Consider the following 21,988-nt stretch of genomic DNA (forward strand, 5'->3'; position numbering starts at 1 on the left):
ATTCTAAATTAAAAAACAGATTTTGAAAATCTTTTTAAATATACAATTTAAAAGAGCGCTATGAGTAAATGGATTCAAAAATCAAAGATTAACGGAGAGCTGAACCTCTGAGTGTGTGCCTGTCGACTCAGACCAGTGCTTGTGTCCAGTCATAAGAGGAGTAATAAATAAAAACAAGGTGCTGTTTGGTCTGCGTAGCATAATAAACTGGGTAACTTTAGCCCGTATTTACAGTACTTTATTTGAATATTTTTTGCTTATTTTTCAAAGGAAATACCCATGTGATTTCTGCTATAATTTACTTTGTTGTTTTAGATTAGATGTTGATTAAAATATATACCAACATTTTACTGTATTTTTATTATATGAAAAAGATTATGAACATACAGCACATATTTACACTATGCCCAGCTGGCTGTGCATTGTGCTTCTAGCATGCCAGAGTGTCCCTTATTTGATAGTTAAAAAGTTGGCAACCCCAGTTGAATGTAATATGCTAACATGGCTAATGCTAGCATGACTAGATGTAACCCCGCTCTTTTAAGATCATCATAGCATATGAAAATATTACAGCAGTACTACCTAGCTACCATTTTTAGTATCTTAATGTGAAATTCCCAAATAAAGTTTGAAGTAGCTCAAACTGTAAGAACCAGCACTGAGCCCTGTTACATTTATATACAGTGTTAAAGTAATGGCTGCAATCTGCAGCCTTTAAACTTGTGGTAGTTTGAGTTAAAAGACCAGAGACAGGGTGATTACAACGATAGCTGTCACTTCTGTCACTCCTTATATTACTGGCATCGAGCAAGACAAAGAGTAGAGATGACTATTAATTTAAGTACATTTGTTTTAATAACACAAGAGCACACATTCATATTCATGAAGGACCATGTTCACCTAATCTCAGCCTCTCTAAAACAGTATGTTGAATCTTATCAGTGAATGTCCAGTATATTGCAATGAATAGCATTTAATTTCATGGAGTATGCGCTGTCACCAAAACTGCTTAGAGTCAGTTCAACCTCCTGATCAGCCTCAAACATGTACCCTCAGTCCGGACTTGCCTAATTTCTCCTCTCTTCCCTCAGTATACCATGACACACTCTCCAGATCTGGAAGAGAACCCTGTGTTCCCCAGTACTTACCATAACTCTTTTGTGTGAAAATAAACTCTGAAACCTTTGTTTCTTTGTTGGTTCTGCATTTAGGTTCACTCTTGTTATCAACCTCATGGCCTTTTTTGACAATATCACAGTGAAACCTGATTTAAAACTAAAACTTTAAAGATAACCTGCTCCTGACAGTTTTAGTTTTTATTTTTTGAACTGTAGACTGTGCCATTTAAGGGCTTGAGAGTGAAGGTTAAATATAAAAACAGAATTCAAACACAGGCTTAATCTATGTACAAATTTGATATGAGGTCAGAAAGTAAAATGTAGGTGTCCTTTTTTTAAGATTCCATAGCCTATTAACACTTACAGAAAATCTAGAAATCTACCAGGATATCTGGTCTACTGTCTAAATGACTGTGCTGCAAACTGGCAAACTAACAATGAACTTGAATGTGAACAAATTACTGATCTTAATGTTTTTACATCTTCAATCCACTGAAACGCTGAAAGTACTATGGGCATTTCTCCTTGTAAACTAATAACCAATCACTGATCCCTACCCCTGCTTTGATGTGAAACTCTGCAACATGTTAATGCTATCCCAGTTTGACTGGCTGTATTTGATGCATCTGTATAGATTTGGACTTAATTATAGTACAGAGCAGTATATATCTGTACTGTATGTGAATTTTAAAAAATCCTTGTTCTTTCAGCAAGGTATAAGAAAGTCTTGTCTTGGATGATCTTGTCCATGTCAATTGGCCCAGTAGCTGATTTTGATTTCTAATGGCATTTTCTCCAAATTCTACCTGTAACACAGCTACTGGAGTTGTTTTAAGTGCAGCCTCTTAAACTGTACTTCACCAAAACCACGGAATGAAGTACAAACTGTGTGTCACATTGTCACAGGATTGCACTAATTTGGTGATTCAGAAAATGTATAAAATGTTGTAATACTTGATTCAGATCTGCTGCTGACTTTCTATTACATCTCTGGGAAGAACACACACTAAGAATGTCTTTTTAATCAATCAAATGAATTTCACATTAGTCTGCAACAGACTGAAGCTATTTCCACATCTCCTTTATTGGGCTGTGGGACAGTTGGTCAGTCTCAACTACAGACCTGGGCCATTTCAAATGGCATAGTTTTTGAGTTTTCATCATAGGGCGTGGCCAACCTATCCTCCTCAAAAGTGGTGAGAATAACCGTCAGACCATCATGGCGATTCAGTGTGAACATTGTGAGTTTACATAGAACGGCCCACCTCAATGATGTTAAATTACAAAGCTTTTGAAGTTTCGTGAAAAGGTGTGGTCATGGCTGCACGTTGAGCTTGACCATTCGCCAATCTCTCCCAAGCTTCACAGGCATGATGAGAGTCGAGCCCTGAACAGATTGATGTGCCATTTGGCTGCAATAGTTAGAGCACCTCCTAGTGGGAAGAGGAAAGACATAGTAGGTTATAATCATTATTGATCTAGATTACATTTTAACTAGTGGTTCCAACCATGTTATGCGTCAGTTGGTCATTTGGTCAAATGGTATTCTCCATCGCCACCTAGTGGGCATAGGATGTGTTCAGCAATGCTCGACCATCACTGATAGTAGTAGCAGTAGTATCAAATACAACACAAATTAATGCATTATTGTCATTAATACATCTACTAACAAAATAAAGAAATCATTTCTGTCAGTGTAAACACATTTAACTACACATAATCCCTGAGATATCTTATAAGTATTAGAAAAAGATGTTTCAAAAGTACGTCTCCAGTGTTTCTTCATGAAAAATGTGTAAAATTACAAAGTTCTACTAGCTCATTGCCCAGACTGACCTGTATTTATAAAACATAAAGTTTTTGTTCTTTTTGTTACTCTAAAAACAAAAACTCTCTCTTCTTGCTCTCTGTCTTTCTTTCAACAAACTGTGACTTGCTTTAAAAAAAAATCAAAACAAAAGACTCCCAGAAATTTCTGTACTAGATAGTGGGAAAACGGGGTTTTTTTTGTGTGTCATTTAATTTTTTAACTATTACTTAACTATTTTGGAGTAGTATGAATGCCAGCTGGTGAAGTCTTCAGTCAGTACAAAATCTGTAAAACCTAAAGTTAAAAACCTATGCCCTTCATCATTTTTTTCCCAGAAACCTTAGGGTGGACTAGATACAAGTCTGTCCTCGGTCGATTCTGGCCCCGACCTTACGTTTGACACCATTGTTCTAGAACCGTTGCGTGAGCAACACTACGTCATCAATATTGGACGGAAGACGGATCGTCACGTGCAGCCGTAGAAGGCTCCAGATAAACATGGCCACCTGTGTCAAGATGATAGGAGCTGCTAAACAACTGCACAGAAATTCGGCTTTTGTTGCTAAACTACACTGGCCTGGCGTTGTCTCCCGCTTGACCGAGACATCACCACTGAGCCGGCAACAGCCAGCGCGGTTCTACACCAGCATCGGGACCCCACAGAAAACATGCACGTCCCCCACAACAGCACTGACAGCTGGCAGCAGGCTGACCGGCAGACCTCACCGGTGGATACGTGTCGGGGCCGTTCCACACTTCCAAGACAGTGTCCTCACCCGGAGCTGTGGACCGTATACGCTTCAGTGTAGGATGTATGGAAACCGGGCAGGTGCGGGCTTCTCTGGACAGGATGGCGAGGACGGCGCAAGCTCCGGGGGAGAAGAGCCTGGGGGAGACGGCGGAGCACCTTACAACGGGGTTCAGATGACGGCTCTCACCCCCATGATGGTCCCCGAGGTGTTTCCCAATGTGCCTCTGATTGCCGTTAGCAGGAACCCGGTGTTCCCCCGCTTCATCAAGATCATCGAGGTGAGCCTGATGTAACCTTGCAAATTCTATCCGCTACTTGGTCTGGTTGAAGGGTATGAGGGTGACGCAATCACGCAACAAACTGAGAGTGATTTGACATTAAAACGGTCTTCGGTAAAACTTAGTACACCTTAGGTTATCAGAGGAAGTCCAGTCTTAAACTGAAGCCTTTTTTTTTTTAGTGGTGGCTCCTAATCTTTGGAACATTTAGTTACTGTCATGTATAGTGTATATGTTTTATAACCTGTAAACTCTGGTTAATTAAGGTTGTTAAAATTGTGCTTCAGAAGTAGAAGTGTGTCTTCGTTTCAGTTAATGCCACAATACCATTATTATCTCAGTGTCTGTTTAAAACTACACATTTTGAAGAGAACACCATGTGACTGCCACAAAGGTGTGTGAGGAGTGGGTAGAAATGCTGTTGCATAGCACATTGTTTTTGCTGTTGTTGCTGCTGTTTTTTTTTTCTTTTTTTAAATTAAGACTTAGTTTCTCTTCTTTATTTAGTCAATAAAGTAAAATGTCTCACAACCGATAAGGTCATTTTCCAGACAACCCCTGGAAACTACTGTTTATTGTATTCCAGTGTGTGTGATGTTTCTCTCTTCATGTCAGGTTAAAAACAAAGCACTGATGGAACTGCTGAGGAGGAAGGTGCGTCTGGCTCAGCCATATGCTGGAGTCTTCATGAAGAGAGAGGATGCGTAAGTTTGGAAGTCACTTCTCCAGTTGAATTACTGATCACCAGGTTGTTGCATGCCTCAAGATGAATACTGATCTCAGTGGTGTGTTTTTGCTCCATGTGGTTATACAGTCTATACTTTACAAATATAATTTATTGTTATACTCAATTAGTTGATGGATTAATCTATAGAATACTAGTTGAGTGGCGTTTTTAGTTTGACAGCAGAGGGGTCGGACTGAAGAAGTTACCAAAGCAGCTGTTTTCTTAAAGCATTTTCATAGAATTGCCATCCTTTCAGATGTCAGCACTTCTCCTTTGCCTTGGGGGAAAACTGAATGCCAATTGATTCACTACGTCATCATTGTGGTATAGACAAATAATACGCAAAGAGTGCTGTAGAGCAAAAACAGACTTCAGGCTACAGTATAATGCAGGCCAAGAAAAATAGTGCAGTGATTAATAAGTGAATCATCCAGTGCCAACTCAGACGTCCATAAGAGCCAGTGTGTACCGCATGTCGATGGATCCATTAAGCCCACAAAGACATACTGCAGTTGCTAACACTATTGCAGTCCATTTATCCAACAGTCACAGTGAGACCAAAGGCTTTGGGAAATGGCTAACCCTGGTAATTATGTTTCCCTAGCGGCAGTACCTGTACTGTATGCAGCATTGCAGGTGAAATAAAGAGGAAAAAAATTTTGCTTTAAACTTTATTCACATCAGAAGACTGGACTGGCTCAAGACTTTTGCACAGGACTGTGCATCTCAGTTATGCTGCAATAGGTGTAGGCTGCTGTAGGGCTGTTCGATATAGCGATATATATATCGGATGACGATATGAAAAGGTCTATGATTTCATATTACGCTATCGTTTGTTTCGTGGTGTTGCAAAATAAACTGTTTACGACAATATTTTTTTATTGTTTTGATGGTCACTGTAGAATTTCTTAAAGTTCTCTCTTTCTCTTATATTTAATATAATCACACTACAGACAGACAAACAACTGTTTTTGACAGTAAAGCCATCGCGTGGCTCTGCTGTTGCACCTTCTTATCTGGTGCACGTCTTTTATTTTGACAGCGAATGCGCACCTGCAGACCACTTATGTGCACCCCTGATTATAAGGGGCACTGTCGATTTTCAGAAAAATCAAAGGATTGATTTTAAGTGTGCCGTATTTTCCAAAAAACATGGTAATAACCACGGCCCACTAGCATGCTCTACCAAAAATAGTGCTTTGTTTTGTATCTGATGGACGAAAGCTAAACCAGTTCCACACCACTGAAGTTGCAGCATTTTTACAAACCAATTCTGGTTCATCCGTTTCATTCAACGATCCGCTTTCGCCCTTCTCATTCTCCGTTGCCGCCATGCTTTTTCCGCCATGTGCGTATGAAAACAAACGCACTGCTCATGCGCGTTTTACCCATATTCTATCGTGATATTTCATTTTCTTATCGTTGCCCAACATTATACCGGTATTGCCGTGAATGGTATGATATGGCCCAGCCCTACTCTGAACATAAACACAAGCCATGCGATGTCTCTGATGTTTATCTGTTTCTACTTGTGCTGATGCTAGCATGACTAAAGCTAGCCAAGCAGCATTAAATATGTGAAGCAAGGCAGAAGGATATACTCATAAAATGAACAGAATCATAAGAATATAAGACCACAAGCACTGCATATGTAACAAAGGTATGTTGACATCAAATGGTATGTTATTTGAAATCTGTATGAAACAATGACACATCTATTTTTTTTCCAGTTTTTGCAATTTATATCTTCCCAATTGTCCAAATTAGTCTGTGATTGGCCTTAGTGTCCCAGAAATCATATTTATATACAACTAAATATGACTCAGCAAATATGTTTTAAATGAATGATTCCTCACTTGATGACAAATCATCCATTTCCATATCTGCTGAGTCCTAGATTTGATGTCAGTGAGCTTATCAGAAGTTGATGTTTAAAAAGCCCCCAATAAATAAAGGGCGTTCTGATGGCTCTGGGAGACTTTCAGTTGCTGTCTGAGAGCAGCAATCTCGTGCCATGGGTTAAACTGGACACTGCCAGGGGTCTAAATCTGGGATTGGGCTGATATTGCCAAGTCCCTCCATTAGGCCCAGGGTTTTGTCTGCTGGGGTTCTTCACGTTTCCCTCTCCCTCCTTTGCTTTTGAAATAGTGAGGGATTCAGGGTTTTCCCTTTCAGAAGTGGCTTCAGTATTTTCTTGCATTTCTTCATTTCTCGGGTTTGTTCCATCACCCATGTTGTTTTGAGCTTCAAGAAGAGCCCGGGCATATGCCCGAGTAATTGGTCTTCTTGGTTCTTCAGCCACTTTTTTTGCTTTTTTGTTTTCTTTGGTTTCACCAACATTTCCTTTTGAGCTTGCGCCACAGGAGACTTTTCAGGATTTGGTCTTCCGGCTTTTTCAAGCTCATTTTTTGGTCTTTGCAAGATTGTTATTTTTGGTGTGATGACCATTTCGGTTTGTGCTTCTGCCATCGTAGATGCTTCAGCGTTTGCGTCTGCGTTTCTCTGCGTCTGCCTTATCTTTGTTTGAACAACCAGGTTGTTTTGTGTTTCTGCAGTCTAGGTGGCTGACTGACCAATTTATCCACCTGATAAAAGCATTGTTTCATTTTCCTGGACAAGTCCATTTAAGAGACCTGCTCTCTGTCTGGTGTTTTGATAGTAAACATGTCTTTCTGTCTGTTGCAGTAACGAGTCGGATGTAGTGGAGTCTATAGATGCCATCTACACCACAGGAACCTTTGTTCAGATTCACGAGATGCAGGACTTGGGAGACAAGCTGAGGATGATTGTCATGGGACACCGCAGGTTAGATGTACTGCTATTACTGATGGGTGAGAAATTTTAGGTTAAAGGGCATAGGGATTGGTTTCATTAGAACTCTGGAGACAGTGCTCTCACTTATGAGTATGTATGTTATTTCTTCTGTATATCATCTGGGCTGTAAGGATCCGGATCACAAAAGAGCTGCAGGTGGAGCCTGAAGAGGAAATAGCTTCAACTGTGTCAGAGTCAGAGTCTGAGCCAGAGTCCCACCAGAAACCTACACAAAGACGCAAAACCAAACGCAGCCGCAAGGACCATCTCAGTTCTCTGCCAGAGCAGCTTGAGGACAAGGTGAGTAACAGGAGCCTTATATCACATATGCCTTCTATGCACGCAGTCGAGAGAAGGACACAAAGATTCATTTCACCACAGCGTTCATTTTCTTTTGGACCTCCTCTTAAGTTGTTCTCGGCTTTAAAGTTAACTGTATACGGTGGTCCAAGGGGGCATGCTTTTACATAAAGTTATGTGTAAGCAAAACAGTACAAAGAAAAAGTCATTAACAGGAACGGTGGAGCCTGAGATTAAACCAACACAGGAGCATTGTTTAGGTAATGCTTCCTTGCACATGCCTAACTGCAGGAAACTTCAAGGTAACCACATATAGACTAAACCAGCATCGTTTCTAGGCACAGGGTTCACAAGCAAACTAAACCTGCTATAAAAAAGCATGGCAGGTTTGATCAGATTTCCCCCAAATGTATACAATCACAGTGTAAGGCGTTTTCATGTTGCCGTGTTGCTTGTATCGTAGGTGTCGCTTGACGATTTTCACACACCCTGTGTCGTGAGACACAATCTTTGTGTCCCGTCGGTCGGTCGTGCACATCTTGATTTCTGTAACTTGGGGTATTGAACAGCGGCCGTCGCAGCCGGGTTGAAGACACAACTGTACGGTGATGGTTTAGCTCCATTTTAATAATAATCCTAAACAGAAGCTCAGAGACATACAGACACGGAGGGAGATGTTGGAGCAGTTTGAAATCGGTGGATACACTTTAATCAAACTCTAGATCTTGTTCTAACATATGGCATAGAGACTGAACATTTTAAGAGTTTCTTGAAAACCCCTTTCTTGTCTGATCATTTCCTAATAATATTTCAATTTAAAATAATTGATCACACAGCAGTGGGGAGTAGAGTTCATTACAGTAGATGTCTTTCTGAAAGTGCTGTAACTAAGTTTAAGGATATAATCCACCCACTGTTATCATCTTGCCCTGTACCAACACAGAGCAGAGCAGAACCTGAACACTACTGCAACAGAGGTTGATTATCTTGTTAATAATTTTGACTCCTCACTACGTATGACTCTGGATACTGTAGCTCCTGTGAACAATAGAGCCTCAAATCAGACGTATTTGACACTCTGGTATAACTCTCATACACGCACCTTAAAGTAGGTAGCTCGTAAGCTGGAGCGGAAATGGCATATCACAAATTTAGAAGATCGTCATTTGGAAATAGTTTGCAGCTTTATAAGAAAGCCCTCCATAAAGCTAGAACATCTTACTATTCTTCACTGATTGAAAAAAATAAGAACAACCTTAGGTTTCTCTTCAGCACTGTAGCCAGGCTGACAAAAAGTCAGAGCGCTGTTTTAGCCAAACATCCCTTTAACATTAACTAGTAATGACTTCATGAACTTATTCACAAAAAAAAATTAACCTTTAGAGAAAAAATTACTCATAATAATCATCTCACAGACATAACATTATGTACAGTTGCTTTCCGTACCACTGGTATTTATTTAGACTCTTTTTCTCCAGTTGATCTTTCTGAGTTAACTAATTACTTCCTCCAAACCATCAACGTGTCTTTTAGACCCGATTCCTACAAAACTGCTCAAAGAAGTCCTGCCATTAATTGATGCTTCAATCTTAAATATGATCAACCTATCTCTAATAATCGGCTATGTACCACAGGCCTTCAAGCTGGCAGTAGTTAAACAATACTTAAAAAGCCATCTCTAGACCCAGCAGTCTTAGCTAATTATAGGCCAATCTCCAACCTTCCTTTTATCTCAAAGATTATTGAAAGAGTAGTTGTCGAACAGCTAACAGATCATCTGTGGAGGAATGGCTTATTTGAAGAGTTTCAGTCAGGTTTCAGAGCTCATCACAGCACAGAAACAGCTTTAGTGAAGGTTACAAATGATCTTCTTATGTCCTCTGACAGTGGACTCATCTCTGTGCTTGTCCTGCTGGACAGTTTTATCTGAGTGGCGACACCTATTGTTTAGCAGAATACTGCAGCGACTTCTTGCTTGTTAACTGGGGGAATAAATCACTGCATCTGTGTGATGGTGATGATGATGATGATGCGGCGGTGTGTGAAGAAACCACAGCGGAGGGTATATTGGCAGCTTAAGTAAATTAAAAAAATATATAAAAGTTCACTTTGTAGAAGTGTGTAAGCTTTCAACATGACCTACATTTGTTAAGGATGGTTTTAAACTATTTGGTTCAGTCAATGTCCACCATGCTGTGCATCTTGATTTTTGTTTTTTGATAATGTGTCATTACTGATGGGTATAGTAATATTTATAGTTTACAGTCCTTTCCACATTGATAGTAATTATTTTTGTTCTATTCAGATATCAGAGGCAGACCTGAGTCCAGAGCTTCAACCTTTGCCCTCCTCCAACATCCTGATGGTCGAAGTGGACAATGTTCAGCATGAACAGTTCACCGTCACCGAGGAGGTCAAGGTACAGAAAACGCATCAAAGTAGCGTGTCATGACATCATCTTCAATCAAGTGATTTTTTTTTTAAAATTAAACGGTTTGTCATTCTTTAACACGTCTGTAATGTCATGTGTTCTACAGGCGCTGACAGCAGAGATAGTAAAGACCATCAGAGACATCATTGCACTTAACCCCCTCTACAGGTCAGTTCTACCATTTCAGTTTTATCATATACAATCTGTAAACTTTCATTTTACTTTACTTTTTTACTTTATACTGCTTGTAGTTTCAAGTTTCCATTCTATAAACCTAGTAAGGGTGTTCAGCACTCAACATCTTAAAGCAATTTCCAGGCAATCTGTGCTTGGTGCACCTTTTCAGCTGATGCTGAATTAGGCTGTTTTCTAATTTGCCAATGAAAACACTTTAAAGTCAGATGTTTATATTAGTTCCAGGCTGTCGGGATGAAAACAAAATCCAACTGTAGTATTGATGAAAGGGAAGTTTTCTGAAATGTGCTTGTTTGTGTGTGAACCAGAGAGTCGGTCCTTCAGATGATGCAGGCTGGTCAGCGTGTGGTTGATAACCCCATCTATCTCAGCGACATGGGAGCAGCTCTGACGGGAGCTGAATCGCATGAACTACAAGACGTCCTGGAGGAGACTAATGTGAGCAGTCTGCCTGCTTATAGACCTTTATGACACTCAGTGTGTGAGCATTTTCCAAAGCAACCAGTGACTTGCTAACTCGTGACTCAACTCTGAGTGGAGTGTCTTTATTTCATTCGAATGCCCTCGTTTATGCGTGTGTACAGACATATTAAGAAACGCTTTTCTCATACAAAATAATAATAAATCAAGAAAGCAGTGTTTTTTGTTTGGTTTTTTTGTTACTGAGAGATTACTACAGAAATGTATTCTCATCTCCAACTCTGCTGTTCTAGTTCATGAAATCAGTGTAGCAGAGTTCTGTTCATTAAAGGTTCTGTGTGCAGTTCATTGAGTCCTGTTCCTGTGTCCAAGCAGATCCCGAAACGCCTCTACAAGGCTCTGTCTTTACTCAAGAAGGAGTACGAGCTGAGTAAGCTACAGCAGCGCTTGGGTCGTGAGGTCAGACGTCATCATAATGTTGAAGTATTAAATAACTTCTGCTTAGGTTGTTACCCTTGGCCATTCATCCGTGTCTCTTCTATGTTCTCAGGTGGAAGAGAAGATCAAACAGACCCATAGGAAGTACCTGCTGCAGGAGCAGCTCAAGATCATTAAGAAGGTACACCAGACTAATCTGTGACAGACCACCTCTGTCTTCCCTTTGCCTGACAGACCCAAAGTCATTCAGGAGAAACACTTGGGCTCTCAAAAACTCTGGGGGCTTGCAGCAGTCAACTGTCAGCATACTGTTAAGACACGTCTTACAAGCCAATAGTCTCAATCCGGCACAGCTGACACCTAAAGCCCCTTTTCCGTTGGTACCTACTCCGATCGACTCGCCACAATTCGACTTAGATCGACCGGTTTTCTATGACAAACAGTGCTATCTGACACGCATGTCGTCAGAGCGTCCCGCGAGGTAATTAGTATGCGACACGAATGCTACAACAAAGGTGGATGTTGAGGCAAGAATATACCTGCAGCTCGGTCTGTGGCATTTTGTTATTCTCTGGGATCACAGCAATGTATTTGTAGCCATTTCTTGTTTTCAGGTTTCAAAAATGGCGGATTTGATTTTCGTGAACTCATCAAATGACCAGCCATCTAGTGGCATGTAGTCGTCTGACGTCACATTTTAGCACCTGCTCGTATCGCTTGGAGCCCTGGGCGAGAAGGTACTAAAAAAGTACCTGGTACCAGGTACTACAGCATGACGTAATGGGAAAACTGTGCCAAACCGTGCCGAGTCGATGTGAGTAGGTACTAATGGAAAAGGGGCTTAAATGACTGCATACTACATCAAATCACCTGTCTGGTGTACTTTGAACCATTTTTTCCATTTATATGCTTTTGGTATTGTTCTCTTGGCAGCTGCATACACAATTTCAGATTCAAATGTATAATTTTATCTTTATCATAGGCAAAAAAAATGTGAGCTGCACTCAGAGTACAGTAGGAGCATGTGACGTGGATGCAGCAGGCGTGTGAAGATGTGGCTCATAAAATATTCTGTGTTTTTGTCATTAGGAGCTGGGTCTGGAAAAGGAGGACAAAGATGCTATTGAGGAGAAGTTTCGTGAAAGACTCAAAGATAGGACGGTCCCTCAGCATATAATGGACGTGATCAACGAAGAACTCAACAAGCTGGGTCTTCTGGACAACCATTCATCAGAGTTCAAGTTAGTCGTCTTGTTTTAGTCTTCAAAGGCCTTTGAACCACAATACCACTTTACACTAAAAACAAAACAGGAGTCAACTTGAAAACTACTAAACAGAATAGAGGGAAATGTAGTTTATGTAGTTATGCTATTGGAAAATAGAACAGAGGAAGCAGAGTTTGGCTAAGGATACTTTAACACGTGTTATCTGAACCCCTCTTTGCTCCATGGTGTGTGTGTGTGATTGCATTGGTATTTGCACTTATGCAGTATCTAATGAACCCAATCACTAAAACAGTCTCCTGGCTAACACGTTACCTGGAGACTTGGTTCATGCACCCTCACTTCCTTTTATCGCTCCATTTTCTAACAAATCGAGGCATCTTTGCTTTAGCTGCAGTTTTATAGAAACATCAGGTAGATGTGATGTGTTGTGCATTATATTTGATGTAGTTCTGCTCCCACCATATTTCGTGCACTCCAGCTGTGTGTCACACCACTCTTATACATTACTGGTGTATAAAAGACTTCACAAAGCGAACACCTGTGTATCTCCAGTCACAGCTCCCCTGGCAGCCTCCTTTCTCCTTGGTCCTCTTTCTCTTTGAGTGTAAATGAGTCAAGAAATGAGCCTACGTAAAGAGAGACAAAGGAGAGAAGATGAGGAACAAAATAGAGAAATTAGAACATTTATGAGAAAGGAAATCTCAGTTAGGGCTGCAGCTATTGTTTATTTTAGTAATTGAGTAATCTCTCGATTATTCCATCGATCAGTTGAGTAATTAGATAAGAAACAATAAATATTCAAAAGAGAAAAACCACAGGTCTTTCAGAATGAACTGTTTATTTGTTTCCATTTTAGGTATTACAATGTTTTAAAGTTTAGCTGCATACAGCATCTGTTAAAAATAACTTAATGGGCTTAATGTTGTCAAACTTTTATTCATATGCTTCTCCTAAGTACGTCTCCGTGTAGCAAAGCTCCAGCTGTTTTAACATTGGCTGTCCATCTGCTTGTTTTATTGACTGTTTGCAGTAATCAGGAATCTGTTTGTTTCAGTGTAACCCGTAACTATCTAGACTGGCTGACCAGCATGCCCTGGGGCACCAACAGTGAAGAGAACTTGTTACTGGACAGAGCGAAAGAAGTCCTGGAAGAAGACCATTATGGAATGGATGATGTTAAGAAACGCATACTGGTACGCACACACACTCTAATACTCTGTATTTCATACATCAGATATATCCACACCCAGAGAACAGTGGATCCTTTTTTATAGAAATGAACATCTGTCTTTTTACAGGAATTTATAGCAGTGAGCCAGCTTCGTGGCACCACCCAGGGGAAGATCTTGTGTTTCTACGGTCCTCCAGGTGTAGGAAAGACCTCCATCGCCCGCTCGATAGCCAGAGCTCTCAACAGAGAATACTTCAGGTTCAGCGTGGGAGGCATGACAGATGTGGCTGAGATCAAAGGGCACAGGTATGATCTGTGCTACTGTTATTCCTGAGAGACCTTATCCTGGATTACATTGTCAATATCATGTGCAGAGAAGGTGGCATCCTGCACAAGGGCAGATAATAGTAGAATTAAATGTGATGGACTATGATGGGATGCAAATCAAGATCAAAAAAGGCAACTGTGCACACATCCAAGCAACAAAAAAACTTGGAGTGCTGTGGATTGAGTCGTTTAGTTATTTTAATTGGCCAGTATTAGTGTATTCTTCACCAAAATTTGTAATCATGGTGGAATTTTTAATGTCACTACGAACTATGGAATGAAAAATGAAAGGGCGGCACTTTGCTAGTAACTTAAAGTACTGTTTACCTAAACTGCGCAAGTGTTTTAGAGCCAAACCTTTTGAATTGTATGTTCTCTGCTTTCCTGCTGACATGAGGGATGGCACTGATGAACAGGTACGAATGGTAGAGGGGAGGAGAGAAAATCTTCTCTGAGTAATAACTTAATTGGCTGCTTGACCATACAAAGAAAAAGTGAAATCTTCCCTGAATTAAATTTGGCTGGATGCCACTTTCAGGTTGTTACCTTCTGTAATTGTAGATCTCTCACAGATTAATGGAAACATCCACAGCGTGTCCTGATCTTCTCCTCTGTGTCCAAATGGCAACAATTCAACTTTCATTTTAAGGAAGACGATAAAAATCACTCACTGTAAAAACTGCATGTGTGTGTATCCAGACGGACATATGTTGGAGCAATGCCGGGAAAGATAATTCAGTGTCTGAAGAAAACCAAAACGGAAAATCCTCTGGTGCTGATAGATGAGGTGAGTGTTGTGATGATGCTCTTGTAGTTGTCTGCTGATTTCAGCATAACTTATGCCGAAGCAACATTAATATGAAAGCCATCTCTTCATTTCCGATTTTTGTGCTGATACGATGTTTTAGCTTCACTTTGATAAATGGATATTTTTGCTTGATATACTCTGGATGGCACTGAATGACATCTTTATTCGAGTTAAATACTGGATGTCACTATAAGTTTCTGTACAGTATATCATTCATGGCAGTACTAAAATCATGCAGTCTATATAAAAAAAAATGCCCAGTCAGTAAACGGAGAAACTGTCAAATTAATTTAAAGCCACTGAGTTGTTTTGCTGACAGCAGTTTGAGAGATCTCTGCAGTTGAAATCCTGTTCAGGGACCATCAGTAAGTAAAACAGCAGTGTGATAGTTTATAGGCTGGGTAAAGTAGAAGCTCAGGCTTCATACTGCTCTGGATTTCTGTCATATTTTTTACTTTGCTGAGCTGATACAGTATCACTTCCTGTTCCTGCTACAACACACGGTGGGGCATAGTATATTTTATCTGTGTAGCCCATCTAATTAGCGCAACTTTAGATAGCATCTAGTTTCATAGTGTAATTGTAAAGTGCTTTTTGTTGGGTTTTTCCTCTCTTTTTGGTATTAATCTAACCTCTTTAACTTACAATGTAAAGTGCCTTGAGGCAACAGTTGTTTTGATTTGGTGCTATAGAAATAAAACGGATTGTATTTAACCCACGCAGACATTAGGATAATGCACATAGAAGTGTCCTGGCCAGATGATGGATTCAAACCCCGACCTTCTTGCTGTGAGGCAACAGTGCGTCCCTGTTCTGGCTCAGCCAAAGGCTTTTCAAGGAGATTTTAGAGCAACCTGATAATGATAAATTCCTTAATTAATACATCCTATTAAGTAATAAAGGGATTAACTAACTAGTTTTTCAGCACTGTTCTAAAACAATATTTGTCTAATTATATCAATATTACACCAAAGACAGAAAGCAGTCCTACATATTTAGAAAATATTTAATATGCACATAGGACATATCCTGGTCAAAAATTATTCCAAATTCCTCTTGCCATTCAAATATCTGGTTATACCACATGTTTCAAATGATTATTTTCATGGATCCAAACTGTCACGCCAGGTCTGCAAGTGAACCTTGTGCACTGATTTTTGTGATCTAACCAGTTGGCATGGAGTTGTTGGTTTCCAAGTTTCATTAATATTTATATAACTGGTGATAAAATGGTGTGATGATGTTCATACCGTGTCATTACCAGGTTGATAAGATGGGTCGTGGTTACCAGGGCGATCCATCCTCTGCTCTGCTGGAGCTCCTGGACCCTGAGCAGAATGCCAACTTTCTTGATCACTACCTGGATGTTCCTGTAGATTTGTCAAAGGTAGGTACTGTGTAACGAGTGCTCCACAGCTCTTCATAATATGTGGTTTTAATCTGCACCGTGTCTCCTCCTGTAAAGGTTTTGTTTATTTGCACGGCCAATGTGATAGACACCATCCCAGAGCCACTCAGGGATAGAATGGAGATGATCAACGTTTCTGGATATGTGGCTCAGGAGAAACTGGCTATTGCTGAGGTAAAATCTGCAAATGCGGGTTACACGTTACAATGTCTGTAAAGCTCTGTTAAGGGATGAACACAATTTGTTTAACTATATTACCACAGTGGGTGTTTTCATTGTGGTGGTGTAATAACGGCGAAGGTGACAGAATATGATGTGAACTTTAATCTTCATTAAACCATTCCACAAGCTCTTGTTCCCAGTGGAGGGGCCAGTTACTTCAGTTCAGTTCGATTTAATTTTAACTATTTTAATTACCATCAGAATAGAAATGTTTAGGATGAATATGATCACTCAGAATTAATTAAAGAGCGAGCCCAGTGTAGCTTAATATTTAGGGGAAATCGCAATATTTAGGCTTTGCATCCGATGTATTGTAAAATTGAAATAATGATTTTGGCACCAGGGTCTCTGCCCTTGGCCGCCGCCCAGCATAGACAGTGCACCCGACCCCTACGGCACCTCCTGCGGGTAGTGGACACGTCCTTTAATAAGTGGAAGAGATGGATGGATGGATGGGCGGGCATTGCATATTAGCTTTTTCTTTTCTTTTGGCTCAACCTCAGAGTATTTTTTTTGTTTTTCCATTTCTGTGTGTAGCGTTACTTGGTGCCACAGCTGCGCTCACTCTGTGGTCTGACAGAGGAGAAGGCTTCAATCTCATCTGATGCTCTCAGTCTGCTCATCAAGCAGTACTGTAGGGAGTCTGGAGTCAGGAACCTGCAGAAACAAGTTGAAAAGGTAAAATATTGTAAAAGTGCACATTTCTCACTGTACAGGATCAGCTCGTACCCTCGCTACTCAGAAAACAACATTCTGCTTGTAACAGAAGCTAAAGACTTCTTTTTTGGGAGTAGTGGTATGAATATAATGTGTGTATGTAGTTGCTGGTTCTTTGTGACAAAAACATCCTTTTTCATTTTAATAGCAGTTATGCCAAAAATGAGTTTTTTTTCTGTGTCATCCAATTTTTTTTATCTATTATTTATCTCCTTATTGTTCTTCGTTTATTGCCCACAGGTTTTCCGTAAGGTGGCGTTCTGTATTGTGAATGGTGAACAAACTAGAGTGATGGTCACTCCTGAAAACCTGCAGGAGTTTGTGGGTAAACCTATTTTCACAGTTGATCGGATGTATGATGTCACTCCACCGGGAGTGGTTATGGGGCTGGCTTGGACCGCACTGGGTGAGAAAGAGAGACACACACACGCACACACAGCACCAGCAAAAGTTACCTGTACTGAGTCTGCATTTATCTCCTGTACAGGAGGATCGACGCTGTTCATCGAGACTTCACTCCGCCGGCCTCCAGGAGGAGCGGACTCTAAAGGAGAGGGCTCATTGGAGGTCACAGGTCTGTCAGGAATGTCCCATCTTGTGCCACCACATTGAAAACAGTTTGTGTAGGTGTAGGGAAAAAAACAATCTTCGCTCAGAGTTAGTCCTTTACAAACGTAATCTCAGATCTCAGAGAAACAGAGTTAGGAAGTCTTCAAACCATTTCAGAGGACTTGTGGTTTTAAAAACCTGATCCTTTACAAATACAGGTAAACTGATACTAAAGATGTGGCTCTCCTGCAGGTCAGCTGGGTGATGTTATGAAGGAAAGTGCGAAGATCGCTTCAACCTTCGCCAGAGCATTCCTTATGACTCAGGAACCAGAGAATCACTTCCTCATCAACTCCCACCTGCACCTGCACGTCCCTGAGGTAACCATTTATTTCATTTCAGTTCCATTTTATTTTAAATTTTATAAAGCGCCAAATCACAACAGTTGTCTCAAGGCGTTTTATATTGTAAGGTAAAGACCCTACAACACTGCAGAGAAAACCCCAACAATAAGGTGGTGCTGTATGACCAAGCATTTTGATGACAGTGGGAGGAAAACACCCCCTTTTAACAGGAAGAAACCTTGAGCAGAGCCAGGCTCAGGGGGGGCGGCCGTCTGCCACAACCAATTAGGTTAGACTGACTGACTAAGTGCATCATGAGAATCCTCCAGCAGCAGGATTTAGGGTCACCTGATCCAACCCTAACTATATGCTTTATCAAAAAGGAAAGTTTGAAGCCTAATCTTAAAAGTAGAGATGGTGTCTGTCTCCTGAATCCTGACTGGGAGCTGGTTACACAAGAGAGAGAACAGGTGCACAGGTGACCTCCAGACTCACAAACAACTTCTTCCCCTGGGCCATTCGGACTGTTAACAAACACTGCCCACCCCACACTCCACTCCTACCCACCCACCTCACCAATCTGATCATGGTCTGAGTAACCTTCATCACTAAGGTCACTCACACACAGACTCTATACTCGGACCAAGTCCTTTTCCACTGCTTCCAAGCACTTTGTTCTCCAATTTGTGGCCGTTTATTGTTTGTATACATTTCTCCTGCTTGTTATTTATTCCTCCTGTCTACCATTTATATTTTATTCCCACACAGTTGGCATGCAGCACCCATAATTTCGTTGTACATGTACGATGACAATAATGGGCTATTCTATTCTATTCTATTCTATTCTATTCTATTCTATTCTATTCGAGGGGGCTGAATCTGAAGGCTCTGCCTCCCATTCTACTTTTAAATACTCTAGGAACAACAAGTAAGCCTGCAGTCTGAGAGTAAAGTGCTCTAATGGGGTGATATGGTACTATGAGGTCATTAAGATAAGATGGGGCCTGATTATTTAAGACCTTTTATGTGAGGAGCAGGATTTTAGATTTTGGATTTAACAGGGAGCCAATGATGGAAGCCAATATGGGAGAAATAGCTTTTTCTAGTCCCTGTCAGTACTCTTACTGTAACACTTTAATTAATTTAATTTAATTATTTGATTTATTTATATACCACTTTTCACAGATAAAAATGTGGTTCACAATAAAACCAGAACTAAAATAAAATAATAATATAAAGCAACTAATTGATTAGTTCTAACTTCTGTTAGTGTCAGTTAAAAGCCTTGCTGCAGCAAGAAAGATAAAAGCTTATAAGGGACGTTTTGGCCTACAGCCTACAATAATAATGTAATGAATGCATGAACCAGAAATATCCTGTTGATGCTTCTTGTGATAATGGTAGAACTGAACTGTGGCTGGCAGTGCTCATTCCTGTCTATTTTCACTTGTTTCTAGGGGGCAACTCCAAAAGATGGACCAAGCGCTGGTTGCACTATTGTCACGGCACTCTTGTCCCTGGCAATCAACAAGCCCGTGCGTCAGAATGTAGCCATGACTGGTGAGGTGTCTCTGATGGGCAAAATACTACCAGTAGGCGGGATCAAAGAGAAGACGATTGCTGTATGTACAACAAATATTCTTTGCTCATTTCTTTAACATGGATATCGTTCATTAACTAACAGCTAAAGTAATTGATGCTCACAAAACAGCTTCATGAAGGATTTTGAGGTCAGTACAGCTCCCATTTCAGCAACTTTGAAGGGGTACATAAATGTTAACATGGCCAGCACACATATTAATGATAGCTGTTTAAAGAGTAGCTATTGCTCAATAGCTACATTAGCCATATACTAGCAGGTCATGTCTGTGGCTAACAATAATGAAACAGTTGCATTATTGTGGCAGCTGAGCAACAAGTCTTATCCATTCTGCCAGTCTGTAATAAAGTGTGTTCATTTAACAGAATAACACAATTATTTGTGTTGAATAAGTGTTGAAATGTAACTTACACTAGCCCAGGACAATAGTGGCCTACCTTCTATCTATCTAAATCTATTTTATCAACAATGAAATATGGAGCCAAGTCACCAGAAGCACAGCTCTGTGTGTGTGTATGTGTGTGTGTGCGTGTTTGTGTTAGCTGTCTGTCATGTCAACAAAAAATTATGATTACTTTCAGAGAAGTCATTTGGAATAACTTTCAGTTAACTTTGCTCGTTTGCTTCTCTGTCAGGCTCGTCGTGCTGGTGTGACCTGTATCATCCTTCCAGTTGAGAACAAGAAAGATTTCTCGGACCTGCCAGACTACATCACTCAGGGCTTGGAGGTCCACTTTGTGGATCACTACAGTCAAATCTACCCCATCGTCTTTCCACAGAACGAGTCTTAGCCTGTTTTCAACTATAGCACCTGACCAAGATTGATGGCACTTGACAACTCGGTACCTATTTATTACCCAACAGCAATAGCGGTGTCATTCTCGACATACATGGTGAAATCAACTTGTTACTTTTTGACTGAATGGACTCTGAGGTCCTGTTATAGAGACTTGGCACTACATCATCTGTTGCAGTATCACAGTGGAGCAGCAGCCTTGTTGGTCACTCACATATGATCCTGTTTTAGTTACCATAGAAGCCTTTACTGTGTGGGTACAGCTGTGATGGAGACAACAACACTGAACTGAAATGTGCCAAATATGGACACGGAAAGTCAAATGGTGACGGTAACACGTGACCATGTCACTGATTAGCAGAAGTCAGATTGAGGACTTTGCTGCCAGGCAGCTTGTTCATCCAGGTCTGTGGATGGACTCTTTTATAGATTTTGTGCATTTGTAGTATACCAGATGTCAGGATGATGATGTTGAAATCAACAATAAACAGACATAACTGAATGCTGTTGCCTGTTCTAGCCCACCTCTGACTGTGTGAAGGCATTTTTAATGGTTTGATTAAGTTAAATTAAACAATTGTTAAATAGACTGGAATTTATAAACCACTTTTCTACTCTTGGTGAGCAATGAAAGTGCTTGTTTCAACTTTATAATTTTAAAAAAGAAGTATGTAATTAGATAAAAATGACGACAAATGATCCAAAAGTGTTGCAAACAGTCAAGTTTGAATCAGACATGATGAGAAAGATAAACGGAGTGTAAAAAAACTTCGACTGATCACTCAGATTAATGCTATATAGATGCCACAGCATTCCAAAGAATAAAGTGTTAGGTGTTCTACTTTCAACTCTCACAGCTTTTCTGCACCAAAGCTACTTCCTTCTTTTGCATTTTTTAATAAAGTTAAAAACCCATCAAATAATGACTTAAAGTAAGTTTTTTTTTTCATTTCTGCTATATGACTGTCATAGATCTATGCAGTGTTGGAGCATAAAGAGTGGCTACGAAGATCTATTGTGATTCTATTATTGGAATTGAATTGAGCCCATACACAGTTAGCTCCGTGTCAGAGTACATCTCAAATACAACAGCTCACCACAAGATAACCCACTGAAAACTCTGTGGAAGAGATCAGGTTCAAATTAGCTTTAACATCCTGTCAGGCATCTGTTTGGTCAAATAAAAAGCTGCTGATACTACTCAAGCAACCCTGACAAGTAGAAGCTTATGTATGTTACATGTATTATCCATTATGTATTTTAAAGTGAGTGGTTATATGTCAGACACTACAGATTTGCTCAATGTAGATAATCTTGGGATAAAAGTAATTAAGAACTTGTTGCCTTTTCCTTTTTGTCTGGACAAGGAAACACGTGTTTGTCCTTAAAACTGTGCCTACAGATAAAGGCAAATAAAATCTGGGCTTTGACTAAGCCACTTTGTAAGCACCTGTCTGCTTTGGGTCATTCTTCAGTGGTTTTGGTAGTGTGTGCAGAATTAATTTCCTAAAAGGAACTTTTCTAGTTCATCTATCAAA

General features: G+C 40.3%; 1 protein-coding gene across 1 annotated transcript; it reads left to right on the top strand.

The window, feature by feature from the left end:
* The first annotated feature begins 3,403 nt into the window (after positions 1–3,403).
* On the top strand, positions 3,404–21,868 carry lonp1 (lon peptidase 1, mitochondrial). The gene is made up of 21 exons (XM_063460155.1): positions 3,404–3,957; positions 4,573–4,661; positions 7,370–7,489; positions 7,630–7,798; positions 10,104–10,217; positions 10,336–10,397; positions 10,733–10,862; positions 11,220–11,303; positions 11,395–11,463; positions 12,372–12,523; positions 13,563–13,701; positions 13,807–13,985; positions 14,706–14,793; positions 16,079–16,201; positions 16,280–16,396; positions 16,982–17,122; positions 17,402–17,567; positions 17,649–17,735; positions 17,963–18,090; positions 19,512–19,676; positions 20,290–21,868. Exons 1-21 carry the CDS (start codon positions 3,427–3,429, stop codon positions 20,443–20,445), a joined length of 3,009 nt encoding a protein of 1,002 aa, XP_063316225.1. The 5' UTR covers positions 3,404–3,426; the 3' UTR covers positions 20,446–21,868.
* Positions 21,869–21,988: the final 120 nt, after the last annotated feature.

This window comes from Pelmatolapia mariae, linkage group LG17 (assembly GCF_036321145.2).
Source record: "Pelmatolapia mariae isolate MD_Pm_ZW linkage group LG17, Pm_UMD_F_2, whole genome shotgun sequence".
Classification (NCBI taxonomy): Eukaryota; Metazoa; Chordata; class Actinopteri; order Cichliformes; family Cichlidae; genus Pelmatolapia; species Pelmatolapia mariae.

What these genes read in the sequence shown, in the direction of transcription:
- lonp1 (XM_063460155.1), top strand. Translation starts at nt 3,427, where the DNA reads ATGGCCACCTGTGTCAAGATGATAGGAGCTGCTAAACAACTGCACAGA. An exon ending in AGCAGCGCTTGGGTCGTGAG is followed by an intron (nt 11,304 to 11,394) that starts GTCAGACGTCAT and finishes CTATGTTCTCAG; the next exon opens with GTGGAAGAGAAGATCAAACA. An exon ending in ATGTTAAGAAACGCATACTG is followed by an intron (nt 13,702 to 13,806) that starts GTACGCACACAC and finishes GTCTTTTTACAG; the next exon opens with GAATTTATAGCAGTGAGCCA.